The 18,146-nt window shown below is 45.9% G+C and overlaps 2 protein-coding genes across 2 annotated transcripts; both read left to right on the forward strand.

The window, feature by feature from the left end:
• Positions 1-1,512: 1,512 nt before the first annotated feature.
• Positions 1,513-4,229, forward strand: LOC125554393 (sucrose transport protein SUT5-like). The gene is made up of 7 exons (XM_087519918.1): positions 1,513-1,668; positions 1,748-1,813; positions 2,308-2,590; positions 2,661-2,839; positions 3,181-3,366; positions 3,456-3,932; positions 4,047-4,229. The coding sequence occupies exons 1-7, from the start codon at positions 1,513-1,515 to the stop codon at positions 4,227-4,229; spliced, it is 1,530 nt and encodes a 509-aa protein (XP_087376044.1).
• Positions 4,230-9,455: 5,226 nt separating this feature from the next.
• Positions 9,456-11,027, forward strand: LOC147977183 (uncharacterized). Its single transcript, XM_087519919.1, has one exon. It carries the CDS (start codon positions 10,359-10,361, stop codon positions 10,956-10,958), a length of 600 nt encoding a protein of 199 aa, XP_087376045.1. The 5' UTR covers positions 9,456-10,358; the 3' UTR covers positions 10,959-11,027.
• Positions 11,028-18,146: the final 7,119 nt, after the last annotated feature.

Below are 18,146 nucleotides of genomic sequence, written 5' to 3' on the forward strand. Positions count from 1 at the left end.
AATACCAATGGCACACAATCTGGGTGAAGCACAAGCATTGTGCGTCCTCCACCATGCTCCTCCTCCTCCTCTAAGTCCAGAGCACCGGCCGGCCCCGTTTTCGTTCTGCCCAGGTATAGTCTGCCGAGGTGGCAGGCTGGCAGCAGCTTCGCGATAGCCTCCTCCGAGCTCCAGTGAATTGGCAACGTTGGTGCCGGCGCGCGGCGCAGTGGAGCTTGCCCCCGGCAGAGCTGATCTCCGAGTCCCACATGGCGCCTTGGCAGATTACGATCTCGTGTCGCGTCGAAGAGGACGACCATGGTAGTGCGCTGCCGGGTAGGGCATGGCGGGGACGAGACGTCCGCCCAGGATGCGGTTTTGTCGGCTGGCGAGTAGCTGGTCGGAGGTGGCCGGCATCGACGAGAACGGCACGGTGCCGTCACGATCGGACCCGGCCGTCGAATGGAAGGAACGCGCTGGCAAGGTGATCCGGCGCGTCCACGATGGCTGCACGAGGCAGCGCTACGCGCCCGTGGCCGGCAGTAGGTGCACCAACGAGTTCTGCTCTGCTCGCCCTACCATGTGCACGTTCAAAACTCACCCCGACCATGCGCACATTCTCCGCCGCCGCCGCATCTGCCTCGTCCAAAACAGCTTGGGGGAGAGACGAGGAGGATTTGAGGAGGCTGCGGAGGAAGGAAGCAAGATTTACGGGATAGGCGGACGAAGGGGTGGGGTTTCATTCGATCGATGGGAGGCGGGGATCCAAAGCGTGGGGTTTTTAGGAAGGTGATCCCATATGAAACTTGTGATTGTCAAGCATGGCACGCGTGATTAGTGATTTGTTATGAAGAAATATCTTATTTTATTATGAAAGATTATCGAGTAAATCTCGTGTCTGTATTTTAGGAAGGTGATCCCACATATATGGTGTAATTTCTGAATTCTGAATTACTTATTGTTTACATAATTGAATTGAATCAACACCTACCAAAGGAACCATGAAACAAGATCTCTCCTTAATGGGGTTTGGTTTTTTAATGGGAGGAAGAAGAAAAACCAATGGGAGAAGGTGGGACGAAGTAAAACCGGACGAAAAAAAGCCAGACGAAAAAAACCAGACGAAAGTGGTGGGACTATTCAACCAACTCATCCATTAGGAGTAGAGATTAAATTTTGGCATTCATTTGTTGGAAACACATCAACACTTACCAAATTAACTTCTGAAAAACATGGGATTTTTCTTGAACGAATGAATAGTTCATATTGAGCGTGAATCTTAGGAACAGTAATGTTATTTTGGAGAGAGAAAACAAACTTAGGAACAAAAATATATAGCCAATTAACATTACAGGGCCACGTAGATAAGCCTACCTGTTGGGCCGGTGGCCCAGCCGTGATTGGCCTCTTTAAACCCCCCCTTCTTCAGCCTTGGGTTTTACTTGCCCATCCCATTCCCATCTCCATCTCCATCTCTCATCTGTAAAACCACCGCATCCGTGTCTCTCCGTTGCATCGCCGCCGGCCTAAACGATGGATAGGGAGGGAGACCTGAGTTTTCCCAACAATGTTGTGTACGCGGCGAAGCAGGTCTGCAGCCTCGGGAGGCTGTTCTTTGCCTGCATGGTCGCCGGCGGCATCCAGTACGCCTGGGCGCTGCAGCTATCCCTCCTCTCCCCCTACTCTCAGGTCAGGTGCCTCGCCGTGGCTGCTTAATTCTTGATGTTCTATGATCTCATCCTTGGGTCGTTCGGGCGGTTGCATGCAGAGTCTTGGGATCCCACACCACCACGTTTCCCTCACTTGGATCTGCGGACCTATCGCTGGGTTTGTTGTGAGTGCCATCTCTTCTCATCCCATTAATTCATTCCCTTCCCTTTCCAAAATTCCCTCTTCCAAAAACAGATATTTACATGATTTCCCCCCAATCCATGTGAGTAGTAAACATGAGAAGATCCTCGTTGTCATATCTGCATGCATTTATCCTCTCTCACCCTTTTTTCTTCAAGCCTGTGAATGATCTCCACTGGAAGGAAGACAAAATAATTAAGTGGCATTACCTCTTTTCCGGTTTATCAGGCACACTCGTTTGCCTAGATTGATGATTTAACCAAAATAATACGAGTTATATATTGGAAAAATTATACCATGAGAAAATTTCAATTGCTCTATTTCCTAATGATAACTTTTGACGTGCAAAATTCATATCACTTTGGCTAAAATGGACAACCTAGCTAGAGATACGCGTGGGACCTATATATAAACCGGGAAGAAGGGAGTACTAACAGATGAAGTACTAACATGAGTGTGAAATGATTCACCGGCTAGGTGCCACCCATCGTGGGTTACTACAGCGACCGGTGCACGGCGATGATGGGCCGGAGAAGACCCTTCATCGTCGCCGGATGTCTCGTCATCTGCCTCTCCGTGATGCTCATCGGCTTCTCGGCGGACATTGGGCGGCTACTTGGCGACACCAAGGAGCATTGCACCACCAGCATGGGCCCTCGCTGGGCCGCCACAGCTGTGTATATCGTCGGGTTCTGGTTCCTCAATTTCGCCAACAATGCCGCCCAAGGTCCGGCTCGTGCGATGATGGCCGATCTCTCTGGTGAGAATATGCATACGCCATCCATCAAAACTTGGGAATTAAAAAGACTGACTAGCTGTTTGACTAGCAGCGGGAAACTATATGCCCAGCGTCGGGCAGGCCATCTTCTGCGGGTGGATGGCCATCGGCAACGTCCTGGGCTATATGGCCGGTGCGGACAGTGAATGGCACGTGTGGCTCCCTTGGCTCAAAACTACGGCGTGCTGCGAAGCCTGCGCAAATCTCAAGGGCGCCTTCCTCACCGCTGTGGTAAACCCTCAGAGCAACATTTATAGTTTTCACTTTCAATATAAAATGTCATCGAGATTTCAAAGATTTCACTCATTCCCATAGCTACTGAAATGATTGCTTTTCCATAGAAATATTTCTGTTATTACGGTAGTATACACAAATTCAAATGATTTTTTTTATTTTGAATTATTTGGTTGCATTTCTATCGAATTCAAGTCACAGATTTCGGTCCATTAATTGGCCGAATGGAAACCGAAATCACCGAAATTCTATACCAGTATTGTCGAAATATTTTTCTAAACTGAAATTCAAAACCACTTATCTCATGAATAGCTGCTTATTCAGCTCGTGTCATTCAGATCGTCATTATCATCAGTACGTCCATCACCATGTATATTGCTGAAGAGAAGCAGCTCGACAATGCCGACGTGGAGGCCTCCTCTGGCCGCCGTGGATGCATATGCGGTTTTGGCGACTTCTACAAGAGCTTGAAGAACCTTCCCCCATCTATGTTCAAAGTGCTCGCCGTCACGGCTGTAACCTGGGTAATGTTTTGTGCATCCACAACATCTTAAAACAATGCATGCACCTCACCCATCGAGGATTGACTGACTATTCTGACATGTTTTCTCAGCTGGCGTGGTTCCCCTTCATCCAGTATGGCGCTGACTGGATGGGCAGGGAGATCTACCACGGCGAGCCGCAGGGGCCCAAGGTGGCCGTCTACTATGCCGGCGTCCGCGAGGGCGCCGTCGGCCTGCTGCTCTCTTCTATATGCCTCTTGGCCGCCGCCTTCAACACCCCCCACCTTTGCGGTAGGCTCACGTCAAGAGTCGTGTGGTCCTTAAGCAACTTCATCCTATTTGGCATCATGACGGCCATGGTGATCCTTGGCTTGGTCTCCACCAAGGGGTACAACGCGTCTTTCACGGCTGGCCTCACCGGCCCTGACCCCAAGCTCAGGGTCATCGCGCTCTCCCTCTTCGCGCTCATCGGAATCCCACAGGCCGTGTTGTTCAGTGTACCGTGGGCTGTTGCTTCTAAGGTTGCCGACGACAGTGGCCAAGGCCTCGCCATTGGTGTCCTCAACATTGCCATCGTCGTGCCACAGGTGATAAAAATACAAATCAGCTGTTCTAGTTGCTAATCAGCACCTCAGGGTGTTAGTTTACTTTCCCCTGCGTTGGTCTTGACTTGGTTGTTTACCTTGTTGCTCTTTGCTCAGCTGATCATCATGCTCACCGCTGGCCCGATCGACAAAGCCTTTGGAAAGGGCAACACACCGGCATTCGGCATTGGTTGCGCCTTCGCCTTCATCTGTGCAGTCCTTGCGCTCATCCTGCTTCCCAAGACAAGAGGGACGAGAGGGACGTCCAATGCCACCGCCATGGCCTCCAGGGAACGGTGATATGGTACATCCCCAGGTAGGAGAGGGACCTTGCATGCAAACTTGTTCTCAAGCTAAGTAGGCTGTCTACGACCAATTAGAAGACTAGTCACATTTATTTTATTTCGTGATTTACGATCAACACGACCTATGCACCAGTCTTTTTTCTGTAAATATACTGCTTTTTTGGCACGTTAGCACCCCCATCTAATCGCACCGGGATCATACGTCCTCAGCCACCAGATTTCTTTTTTTGACAATCAATACCTTGATATATTTATTGTAGCGAATAGTACATGGTAGAGAAACAAGAGCTGACTACAGCAATTACAAAATAAAGTACTCCCTCCGTAAACTAATATAAGAGCGTTTAGATCATAGTAATCTAAACGCTCTTATATTAGTTTAGGGAGGGAGTATAAAAGAAACGAGAAAATCTTGAAGATCTTTCAACTCTTTCTTCTTTCATGACATAATCTTACTTTTCTGAAGGCAGACATAGATACATAACAAAGATATCAAACCAAGAACCTGTGAATACCAAAAAAGATTCTCCCATAAATTTAATTTGAGCCGCAATGCCAAGTCTAAGATGCACGCACACAACCATTAAAGTAAACAATCAACATTGACAAGAGTACCAACACAGATCGTCTGTTCTTTTTGTTGCAATTCCTCCGTTTCCAAAGAAGAAAGAAATCTTTCGATGACTACTCTAGAATTGGGCGATTGGTTATCATTGATCAAGTCTTCATTTGGGGGGGTGGGGGGATAATGATCGATCAAGCCGGAATCTCATAATAGCACGTACGTTTGTTTTTTCCAGACCTAATTAAACCCATTATGGATCGCGCAAAGAGCGATCTCTCGCGCTAGCCACGTAGGCACAGGTAGGACAAAAAAAACTCGAGTAATTAATCATCGCCTGATCCAGCCGTAGGTCATACGTGATCCCCCGTGCCCTAGAGGCTACAACAGATCGACGGAAGAGGAGGAGGCGGCCATGGAAGAGTCGCTCCCCGGACGACCTCCTCCTCGAGATCAGGCCTAGTCTGCATCAAGGATGAGCTTGCTATCCCCCGCAAAAAAAAGGATGAGCTTGCTATCTTTCGCTGTGCCACGGCCTGCAAGCAGTGGTGCCGTCTGGTCGCAGATCCATCCTTCCTCCAGAGCCACTGGCCAAAGGATTCACGCCACTTGTGCTCCACCTTCGTCGGTTTCTTAACCGGTGATCATCGCCGTGCAAAAGGAGATGCGGGGCCTTTTCCCCTCCCGGCGCCGTGCTTCGTCCCAGTGCCAGGATCACCTCTGGGCCTGATCGACGCGCCCTCAGCTCCTTCATGACCACCGCCCCTGCTGGCTTCTTCGATGGTGCAGTGCCAGTTGTTTCGCGCCACGGCCTTCTCCTCTTGCGCCTCCAAGAGCACAACACCAGCGACCGCGATGACCTGACCATCCTGCAATTAACGGTATGCAACGTGCTTGTCGGAACATGGGACTTGCTCCCTTCTCTGAAGTTCAACTCGGGCTTCAATACACACGGATGGAAGGGCAATGCCATTCTAACTAGTGCAGATTGCCGCTCCAAAGACGATGCATTGTCGCTCGTGCTGCTGAGCAATTCCTCTTTCTTCAAAGTGGTAATCATCGACTTGATGCTGGATGATATGAAGCACAAACTCTATGTGTTCTCCTCCGACAAAGGATGTTGGAGCAGGTGCAGTGATTCCTTTGATAGTGATTCACAATTGAACTACTACGGGATGTATAGTGATCCATTGTGTCTTGTGGCACGACACACTGGGTATTTCAGAACTATAGAGGACTATGCTTTTACCTCATTAACCTGAACGTCCGGATCAGCCACATCTCCTTCACGAAGCTCCCTCTCAAAATGCATTCCCATCTCATAAGTCACTTCTCATGCCTTACTCTAAGTGTCAATGGGACTCTATCACTGCTCTGGATGCAAAGGCCATGTTCGCGACTAGAGATATGGGAAAAGCAAGAGAACCAACAAAATATGGGCGATACTTCAGAGTGGCTATGCATTTGGACAATCGAGCTAACACGGCCGGAAAAAGTGACTGGAGGAAGACTTCTATGTGTCTTGAGAGAGAAATGTGGCACACTGCTCATTAGTGGTTGTGAGCATGTTTACATCGTGGACCTCGAAACTAGGTCGATGGAGGAGGTCTTGGATTGGCCTGGGGGGTGTGACATTTTACCCTGGAATGCCATGCTCTTGGAGATTGATTGGCCCGCGATCTTTACTTCTCGACTTGTCAGGTATACCTATCCATTCCAATATATATGTACACACTTATTACCTCTTATGTTGCAAAGTATGTGGATAAATTACATAGTTTTAAATGGCGTGCTATTTCAACACTATAGCGTTTGGAGGTGCATCACGCTAAGCCGTTACCGTGATTTAGTGCGCTAATGATGTGCCCCCTATTTGACATAGCTCTCTATTTATAACTTCGATAAATTATCATGCTTTGCGATTGGTGACCATCAAAGTTATTTGTTCAACTTGATCTCAGATTTACCACTCGAGTGTTATTTGTGTTCTCCGTATTTGTTAGGGAGTCCACCTATTCCCTCGCATCTCCTAGTAATGAGACAACTCCAACAAGCAAGAGGCGGCATGGAAAAAATGGCAGCAGAAAGTGTAAGGGCCATGGAAGCATATCGAAGAAGAGGAAGCACCATGTGGTTTCATAAGGGACGTGGCAATGGTGGCATAATGGACACATCTCCTAGTAGTGAGACAACTGCGACGAGTAAGAGGTGGCATGCGAAAAATGGCAGCATGAAGGGTAAGAGACGTGGCGGCATATCGAAGAAGGGGAAGCACCACATGGTGGCATAAGAGACTTGATTCATAAAGGGGAAAACAAGAGAAACTCGACATACATGTTTTACTATTTCTCTATGCCGATTTTTTCTTAAGCCTCGGCGGCCAAAACAATTGCACATCATAACTGTAGAAATTACTGTTTTACCAAAGAGATTGTTTTTTACTCTAGTTTGTAAGTTGTATACGTGATGAGGATTCTAAAAAAATGATAATCATGAACAAGTAGTGTAGTAACCGCATGGCAAATGTGGTGAGCACCCTTAAAACAAAACAAAACAAAACAGAACAAGTAGTGTAGTAGAGACTAGTACTGGTTGGTCTGAGGCAGTGCACACGAGCGTCCTCGACACATAAACCCGTGGCAGCCCCCCCCCCCCCCCCCCCCCCAAATTTTTTTTTTGTCAAATCCTTCTTACTTCTGAATAATAATAATATTGGGAATTTTGAAAACTAGAATGGAAGTGGCCCTGGTCAGACTTTGAGGACGACAAATCCACTGCTTAATGAAATCTCATATTAAAAGTACTCTTTTTTCTAAGTCCGCCCCTACTACGGATGCATAGATTTTGAGATCAGTTAAAATTCAGGTGCTTGTATGTCAATATGGTTGCACGCCAAAGTTACTTGCGAAGTCTGGGCTTTAGAAGAAATACTCATAAATATTAGCTCGCAAGAAACCATAGTTAATGTTAGGTTTAATCTTGACTAGGTCAATTACCTTGATCGTGTGCAAGTTAGACATGCAACGTGAGTCCAGTTTGGAGTCAGGTGTCATGTACGCGTATACCAAGTTGTACGCCGGGATTCAATTAGCAGAGTTTGGTTATGTCCTGGTAGTACTAGGAGTCACGTACGTACTATATGTTTAGTTTAGCGTCTGGTTTTGTAGAGTCCTACTCGGTTAGGAGTATGAGGCTGTAGGTCGGTTCGTGCGGCTGTTATATATACGCAGTCAGCGTGAGTTAACTGTAACACCGAAAGAAAAGGTGTGAAAAATAGGAAAGAAATAAAAAAGAGAGACACGACAACGTGTCTTTGGTAAAAGTTTTTGTCTGTGGACGAGTTCCAACAAAATACTCATAAATCTTAGCTTGCAAGAAACCATAGTTAATGCTACTATCTACCAGAAAATGTTACCTAATGGAGAGGATACTACAAAATCCATTTGAGTGTTCGGTCGAGAACAACGATCTTTGGTTCTAGAGCCAAATCATTTCCTTGTATCAGAATGAACTTCCATGTTAATAGGGAAAATTATGATTTGAATTAATATAAATTGTTTTCTTATTTCTATTTTTTATTGGCTAATATAAACATCAACCACTTCAAAGTAGACGTTTTTTTGCCGACCAACAAGGGCTTCAGCTAGCAAAAACCTACATAATGGGAGTCATTGACAAAGTCACAATGATCTATGCTTTGAATTCAAAAACCGGTAAACAAGAAAGATGAATTATTTTGCAAAACCGGTATACATAATGGGGTTTTTGGTCCGGCGGGAGAGGGTAGACGCGGTTGTAATTATACCAGGTGTTTACGAACTGCTGCTGCTGCATCTCATACTTGGATTCTGTCAGAAATATGTGCAAATGAGTGCACTCTTCTCCTCTCCTCTGACCAACAGAATCAACGTCGAGAACCTGGCAGGCAGCTCGAGGACAAGTCCGTGGTGCCGATGGCGAACGACAGAGGTATGGCTGGTGGTGGCTGACGACGTGTCCTCGACCGAGCACCATCCTTACCCCCGGCCGCACCCCGCCGCCATGACGAACACATGCTGCAGTCACGCTCCACCAGGCACACACGCACGCGGTGCATGTGAATGGAGACGCTGTGTATATAGTACTACAATTAATTCCAGTGCGTCTGCCATTCCAAGATACATCTACTGCATGGAAGGGAAGGAAGTTTTTCTTGTATATATTAAGCGATCCAAAGAGTAATGGAACCCTAACTCGTCGTGCAATACACTACTTTGGGGAATTGTTAATGTAAGTCACTAACCCTCACGCAAGTCGATCTGTAGCGCACTACCACCAACCATGGACGCAATTCCTTCCGTGTTGTTTGAAGCTCCCGCGCCAACCAGTGTAAGTTTCATTAGCTTCCGTGTTATTTGGCCTGCTAACGGAAGTAGTCGGAGAAACAGAGCCAAGGGGAGAGAGATATATAACCTGAGAGAGCAGGAGAGAGAGAGATAACCTGACAGAGATCGAAGCGCCCCAGCAGCCGGGGGGACGCCGCACCGCCGATGAGGATCATCACCTTCCCACCGGTGAGGCGCCCCTTTCCAACAGCTGCGTGCTTCACAATTCCTGTTGCAAAGCTCCAGCGGAGGCAGCGGTCGGAGTCGATTTCCCCGGCAGAAGCTGGCTGCCGATCAATCGAGTAAGTTCACCTTTTCTTTTTACGTACTTTGGGGATAGCTACCTGCAACTTAAATTCGAGAGTGTTTCGATAAAAATGAACTTGAGGTAAATATGGACGTTGAAAACGTTTCAAAATCTACAAACCCCGCATACGAAACATGATAGAGTTGGCAAATTGGTAGACGGCTTGGTTATAACGGCAACACTCTCTGACGAAACAGAATTAGTCGACGCTCAAACATATATATTTAGATACATCCATGTAAGCATAAGTAATTCTGGACAGAGAAAGTAAAAGAAACCACTAAGCATAGTGCGCCAGTCAAGACTCAAACGTCAGATGGGCTAACTGCCCTCGAGCTAGCAAACAGGGTGATACCCTGTTCTCGAATCAGTCCGCCAATGGTTTGGATCTGCTGGTCATCCCACTGACCAGCCCATCCTGTTTCTCAGGAGCAACCGAACCTTGGTCAACTTGCGTATTAGCTAGCCAGCTAACCTCATGGACAAACTCAGTTTATTGTTCAGAGTACACAAATCATGTTTTTGAGCCCTCTTTTTACTACCAAATCATCAATTTTTAAAGAAAAAATGCTACGCTTCATGTATCAAACTATAGTTTTGTCTCGTGTCCTGCAACACATAAGAGCATCTCCAACAGTGGCTGCAAAAGAGGCGCGCGGGGCGGTTTCGCGCGCTCCAGTGGCGGGAGGAAACTCAGGCGCGCGGGAAAAGATTGCGCGCGTGCGAAAAAGCTGCCGGGCGCGCGTTAGTTTTGGCGGGCGGCGTCCGGCGTGCCTATAAAATGCAGCGCCCGCCACGCGCCCTCCCATCGCTCTCCACCTCGCCACGCGCCCTCTGCCGCTCTCTCCCCGCTTTCTCGCCTCGTCGCCGACGCGCCACCACCGCGCCAACATGCCGCCGCGCCGCCGGGGAGTTTTCGGCTACCACGGCGTCCGTGCGCGCCCCTCTGGCGCCTTCTATGCCGAGATTCGGTCCGGCGACATGCGCCTCGGCCTCGGCACCTTCGACGCCGCCCACGAGGCCGCCCGCGCGAACGACACGGCGGCGTGGCGCCTCCGGCGGTCCCGTAGGGGCATGAACTTCCCGGAGGTGCCGACACTGGAGTGGGCGCTGGAGCTGGCGCCTCCCCCGCGGCTTATCACCGACGAGGATCGTCGCGAGAATGGGAGGCGGGAGCGCCGTCTCAGCCTTGCCGAGATGGACGAGGAAGCCATGGCGCTATGGCGCCAACGTTTCCCGCAGGACGTCATCAACGAGCAGCAGTTCTTCGCGCAAAGGAGGGCAGGGAGGGAGGAGAGGAGGGCAGAGCTAGCCGTCTACCGCAAGGACCGGCGTACGCGGAAGGCGGCCGCTGAATTCAACATCGAGCTAGGAGCAGCGTCATTCTGGGACTCCGAGGACGATCGGTACCTTGACGCCTTCATTGAGATGTCGGAGGAGGACATCACCGAGGCGGAGTCCGAGTCGGAGGAGGAGGACGACGAGGAGTAGTTTTTTTATCTATCGTAGGAGGAGACTATCAACTATCTATGCACTATCTATGTGTCGGTTTTTATCTATCTTTTTAATCTATCTATTGTTTTTATCTATCATTTTTATCCATCGTGCCTATCTATGCCTATAGAGTCAATCCGAATGTGTATCGAGTTGTAGTAGAAAAGAAAACAAATATAGCATGTCTGCTGGAGCAGCTCGCGCACGCTATATTTTGCAGCGGCCACTGGAGTCAGCGCTCCGCGGCGCGCAAATCTCACGATTCCGACGCTGTAAACGCTTTTTTAGCACGCCGCGCGTTGCGCGCTTGTTGGAGATGCTCTAAGGATACTTTGTTGCACGAAGTTTTATTTATTGAGATATAAAAAATTTGTTGAAACATAGTGCAGTAATTTCTGTGTGAATAATATGATAATTTACAGACCACAAATTTCATAACATACGTACCATAACCATGGTAATTTTTGACCCAGAAAATATAAGTTGACGGAACATACCCCCAGTAGCTTATGTGTGTATAATACGGTATCTTGGTGCATCATAGACCTGATAACTTTCTCGAAACAGGCTTTCGCGCCGCTTTATAGATAAAGCAACATGACAGAGTACACTGCTGAGCGATACATTGTGCTGAGGAAGCCCTCTTACAAAGTTGATCAAAAGATACAACAATAACCTAGAACAAGCTAACATCTCGTCAAGACCCCACCGAAGACTCCTGACCTCCACGACAACGCCCCCAAGAAGGTAACTGTGCAAAGAGTTGTTGTTGCCGAGTCCAAGCTAATAGACAAGGGTTTTCACCCGGAGCCCTGGCATAACGAGGTCCACGACGACGGCTCCAAGAAGCAGGCGACACCCACGGGCGTCGCCGACGCCGGCGCCATATAGCGCGAAGCTTTCGCTCGGAGACTCGCCAACGCCACCAGGAAGGGTCCCGATCACCATCTCCACGAGGGCTAGCCCATCCACACCAGATCTGGGCACTGCCAGAGCAGACCAAAGCCTCCCACCACTACACCCCTTGCCGCCCACATGACCAAGAAGGAGAGTCACCACCGTGACCACGTAGCCTGCTGGAAAGCTAACAGTGAGGCCCACCATCCGAGACCGCCGCCCCAACATCCATGACCCAGGACACCATCGGCCATCCACATCGCGACCCCCCTGCCACAGTAGTAGGAGTGAAAGGGACCACCTTACATTCCTAGCCCGGGATCAGCCACCAGGTCTGGGTTAGCGCCTCCACAGTAGGAGGCACCGACGCCTGCCTCCCCTGCCGGTCCCAATGGGTCGCGGGGATGCAACCTAGTAACTGCCGACGGCCGCCGCCGAGCAACTCGAACGGTGCCAAACCCATGGCCACCGGGTCGATCCATCCGACGACACGGCCGCACCCGAAGAACCGTCCTCGGACCGATGCCATGAACAAGTAGACACGAACACAACGCGAAGGAGACCAACGCGGACCAAGTCAACCCCTCGTACCTATGCGCTAGACGAAGCCACCACCACGAACCAGAACCACGCCGCACGCCAAAGACGTCCACGGCCCGGATCGCACCGCCGCCAAACTGCAATAGCTGTGCCATCCTAGCCAACCGGGGAACCCGGAGTGCGCCACCACCGACCATCGTCCGGACCACGCCCATCCTTACCTACCAGGAATGGAAGCTCCGATCCGCCACGGGCCCAGATCTGGTCCGCCCGAGCAACGCACCCTAGGCCCCAACCATCCACCGACGCACGAGCACCCCGCGCGCCGCTGGCTCGGACCTGGGAGAGGGGAGGACTCCACTACCGCCCGCACCCCGTCAACACGCAGCAGCAGCCGCCGCCAAAGCCGTCGAGGCCGCACCATTGACCAGTGCCACCCCCAAGATTAGGACGAGCCTATGCAATGCAGCAAGAGCACCACCCTGCCCAGCTCGTCCCTGGCTGGGTCCACGCCACGCATCAAACAGGACGGAGCCGCGCCTGTAGCCGCAGATCCACTCGGGACCCACCGCCACCCAGCCTCGCCCAAGCCAGATGTGCCGATTGCACCCCACCGCCGTCGTCCCCGCATCCAGCATGACGACGACGCCCGCCCGCGCCACTGCCCAGCCGTGCGCGTCGTCGTCACCCTGCCCTACTGGCCCGCCCGCCACAGTGGTCAGGACCGGGCCCCACGACGAGCCGCCGCCACCACGGGAACGGCACCACAGCGCAGCCTTCCACGCGCCCGAACCGTGTTGTCCACATCGCCGCCAGCTCGCGCCGACCCGCCGTCGCCCCCCACGCTTGCGCCGCGCCGCCGCCTGGATCCAACATCTCGCGCCGCCACCCCTAGGCAGGGAGGAGAGAAGGCCTCGCCGCCAACTAGGCTGGCCGGGATTTGCCTGGCAGCTCGCACAGGCGGCGAGGAGGAGGAGGAGGAGGGGTTGGGAGGGAGCTGGTCGGCGGCGGAACTAGGGTTCCCCCGGGCCACCCGTGGGGGCGACGCCAGGAGGGGAAGGGGAAAGGGGAAAGAGCTTCACGCCCTTGTTCGCGTGTTGAAAGTTTCGGCAGCACTATCTTTGGCGTAATGAATTTCAGACCTGATAACTTACATGCAAAACGTCATGGTAACATTTGACCCAGTAAAAAAGTTTTTAAAAACATACCCCTGGTAATTTTTCTATAAAAAGTATGGTAATTTACGCAAACAAAAAGAATAATACCATATTTTTGCGCATCATATACCTGATAACTTACATACAAAACACCATGGTAACATTTGACCTGGTAAAAAAATATCAAAGCATACCCCTATGAAATTTTCTGTAAACCTATGGTAATTTACGCACTTCAGAGCTGATAAGTTAGATATAAACACCGTGGTAACTTCGATCCCCAAAAAAGATGTTCGAAACATACCCTCGGTAATTTCTATATAAATAGCATGATAATACATGCATCACGGACCTAATAACTTAGATATAAACAACACAATAACTCTGTCCCGGTCAAAAGACATTGAAAATGTACACCCGGTAACTTTTATGTAAATAGCATGATAATTTTTACATTACAAACAACACCGCGATAACTTTTCACCTGTGATAAAAGAAGTTGCTAAAAATATACCCCTCCCCCCCTGGTAGTTTATGATAGTGTAACAATTTAAGCAATGCATACGATAACATACATACAAACACCGCAATAGCAAGTTGTTAAAAAATACCCCCCCCCCCCCCACAGTAACTTATGTGAAAATAGCATGATAATTTATGAACTACGGACCTGATAATATACAAACAATCACCGAGATAAGTTTTTAGCCCGGACAAGAAGTTGTTGAAAAACATACCTGATAATTTCTGTGTAAATAGCATGATAATTTACACACCGCAGAGTTGATAATTTACATACAAACACCATGTCATTCGGTGAATTTTTTTATTGAAAAAGTACCCCTGGTAACTTTTATGAAATTAGCATGGTAATATACGCACAACCGAGCTCATAACTCACTAAAACACCACGGTAACATTTTTCACCCGATTTTTTTTACTGAAAAGCAAACCTTCGATAACATATCTGTATATAGCATGGTAATATGCGCATAACAAAGTTGATAACTCACATATAAACACCGTGGTAAATTTTCACATGGGAAAACAGTTGTTGAAATGTATATCCTGATAACTTCCGCGTAAAAAGCATGATAATGTACGCATAACAAGACTGATAACTTACATGCATACACATAATTTGAGGGAAATAATGGATCGTTCTTATCTGTTGCTTAGAAACATAACGTTCGTCATGTGAGACGGTTGTAGCCTTCACATCTGGAGATCCCATGCAAGTTGTAGGCCAGTAGCCCACTTATAGAGGTAGTCATCCTTTTTCGCAAAAACAAAAATAGAGGTAGCCATCCTACGAACCTAGCGTGTGGTCTTATGATTATTCTATTCGGTCAATTTATTTTTTTGAAAAGTATCATATCTATTATGAATATTTACTGACAATACAAAAATATCTCAAACATAATAAAAATTACATCAAAATTATGAGACCATCAAACGACCCTAACTACCACCAGAACGAGCCACAGACGCGCCGTTGTCGCCGCTGCCCTACCAGAGTAGGCTTGAATATACACCGGAGCTCCTTCGACTACCTGGAGCGAAGGCACCTGGATTCCTCTCCCCACCACCGGCCGCCAGAGCGGCAAGCAAAAGGGAGGCGAACCCAGTGGGTCACGTTTGGAGGGGATGCAAACAAGCAGAGTTCAGTTATGAAAAGATTGTTGGACATCAGGCTTCGATTTCTGTGTTTTTTCTATTCTAGTTTTTCTATTTCTCAATTTTCGTGTTTTCTGTTTTCCTCCTTTATCAAGTTAATGAAGATTTATAATCTTCTCAATTTTAGTTTCCCAACATTTAAAAAAATAATGATAACATACTTTTACATTTTTTGCGGTTTTATAAATATGTGAACATTTTTGGTAAAAAAGAAATATGCAATGAATATTTTATTATAAGTCATGATTTTCTTAAATGTGAGAACAAAATTTTATATTTTCACGAATATTTCTTTAATTTTATTAAAATTTCTTTTAAATGTTAAGATGCGATGAATATTTGTTTAAAGAGGATAAACATTATCTATCACACGATGAGTTTTTTAATACACGAGAAACATATTTTTAGAAACGCGATGAGCATTTTTGAAATACCATATGAATATTTTTTTGTACCCAATGGACATTTTTAGGATCCGAGGAATCCTTCTAATACATGATGAATCTTTTGTTAAGATACAACAAACTCTTTTAAATATCCGATAAACTTTCCTTAGGTTCATGCTATTTTTTTCCAGACTACACAATGAACATGTTTGAAATACACTATGGGTACTTTTTCCAAACAAGTCAAAAAGTAAAGTAAAAATTGAAAAATGTAAAAACATACAACAACTTTCTACTAAAAAAGTTAAAATGCAAAAAATAAAAAATGCAAAAGGAAACTGAAGAAGAAAAAGTGAATAAAATAGAGAGAAAAACATAAAAACAGAAAAGGAAAGAGATAAAAAAAAACAGCATACTAAACCTTTCTACTAGAAAAACTACTGTAGCACAACAAAGACAAAACGTACTTCCCGCCAGCGGCTGCTCCTATTTGGCGCGCAGGTCGCCACGGAACGACTTCGCGCGCTGGAGTTTCTATGGGCAGGCCTATTTTCAGGATTCACCCTTAACCGGGTTTGGGAAGGCGCTAGAAACTTCCCTGAACCGGTTTTTATTCTATTTTTCTTATGGTTTTTTCCTTTTTGGTTTCTTTTTTCTTTTTTTGTTCCTTTTTCGGTTTTCTCTTCATTGTTTCTTTTCTTTACTCTTCTTTTCTTTTTATCTTTTTCATTTTTATTCTTTACATAATTTGCAAAAATCTTTTAAGTTCGTGAATATTTTTTCTTTATCTTTTTTATGTTTTCAATTTGTAAACATCTTTCAAATTCTTGAAAAAATTGAAATCATGAAGAGTTTTTGAAATCATGAACATTCTTCAAATAAATGAATTCTGTTTTGAAATTACATACTTTTTTACTTTTAATTTTCTTTTGGACTTCATGTACATTTTTTTTGTTAATTGAATTCAGAAAAATTTCATCAATGTAAAAACAATGTTCAAAAGCTTTTCTAATTGAAATATTGTTCATCATCTTTAAAAAATGTTCATCAAAATTCAAAATTTGTTCATCGAATTGAAAAAAATTCATCAAATTTCAAATTTGTTCATTCATTTTAAGAAAAATTTATCAAGTTGAAAATATTTTTTGAATCCCAAATTTGTTCATCCATTATTTTTAAAAAAGTTCTTCAACACAAATTTGGGTCATCAAGTTAAAAATTTGTCCATCAAATACAAAAATATGATCGTCATTATCAGAAAATTCTTATGAAAAGTGGTTCGTCAAAGTAATAAAATTTTCATTGAAATTTAAATAATGTTTGTCAAGGTTTAAAAAATAATTAAAATGCTGACTTCTAATTTCTGAATATTTTTTGAATCCTGAGCAGTTTTCGTCTCTTGAACATTTTTATAAATCATGAAAATACTGAATTCATGTTATTTTCTCAGTTTGCCACCTTTTTTTTAAATCCTGAATTATTTTGGATTCAAAGTGAAAACAGAAAAAAAAAAAAGGTGCTTTCCCACTTCCCCGCCCCGTACATGGGCCGGCCCACAAGGGTAAGGGGAGCGTGGGGTGCGCGCTCCCGATTCCCTGGCGCTGGCTGTCGTGACATATTAACGACCAAATGCAGAGGGAGGCTCCTCGATGGGCCGAGCAAGTAGTTTGGTATCGAAAATGTAAAAAATTGTAGCACAAGCTAGGGATTCGATCCCGGTTCACTTGCGGTCGTGCACATGTTGTAGCCTTTAGACGGAAACTGCTTTGGACAGTGGTAGCTCTAATGTTTAAGAACTATAATCTCAAACCGATATTGTAGGTCCGTAGCGACCAGCCCGTGTACTGTATCGCACCAATCGCTGATACTGTAGCTAATATATTTTTAAAGAAATTTGTTCGATAGCGCAAATCTATGTTATATTTTGATTTCTTTTTAAACACAAACATTCTAAAAAATAAGGAAATTTCTGAAAATTCGAATTTTTTTCCTAAAATACGAACATTTTCTGAAAAAACAATATTGTGGACATTCTTTGAAAAAACAATATAGTTTTTTGGGACCTAGCAAACATTTTCTCAAAGTAGTAAACATATTTTGAAGACATAAATGCTTTTTAAAGCGCGAACAGTTTCGAAATATATGCACATTTTTTCAAATTACCACCATTTCAAAAAATACGAATATTTTATGTAAACACTAACTGTTTTCCAAAATTGTGAACATTTTTTTTACATAGGGAAACACATTTTGGAAAGACATAAATTTTCAAATTTGCAAACCTTTAAATGAAAAGGTGAACATTTTTGTAATTTACGGGTTTTCTAAAAAAGGAATATGGTTTCAATTTATTTTTTTGAACATGAACATTTTTACAAAAATATGCACATTATTTGAAAACCCGAACATTTCTTCAAATTTGTGGACAATTTTGAATTGTGATTTTTTAATTTGCAAATTTTTGAAAAGAAGAAAGTATCAACAGAAAAGTAAAGAAATGAAAATGAAATAGATAAATAAACAGAGAA

Source organism: Triticum urartu, chromosome 4A (genome assembly GCF_056163025.1).
Source record: "Triticum urartu cultivar PI428250 chromosome 4A, HENAU_Tu73, whole genome shotgun sequence".
Classification (NCBI taxonomy): domain Eukaryota; kingdom Viridiplantae; phylum Streptophyta; class Magnoliopsida; order Poales; family Poaceae; genus Triticum; species Triticum urartu.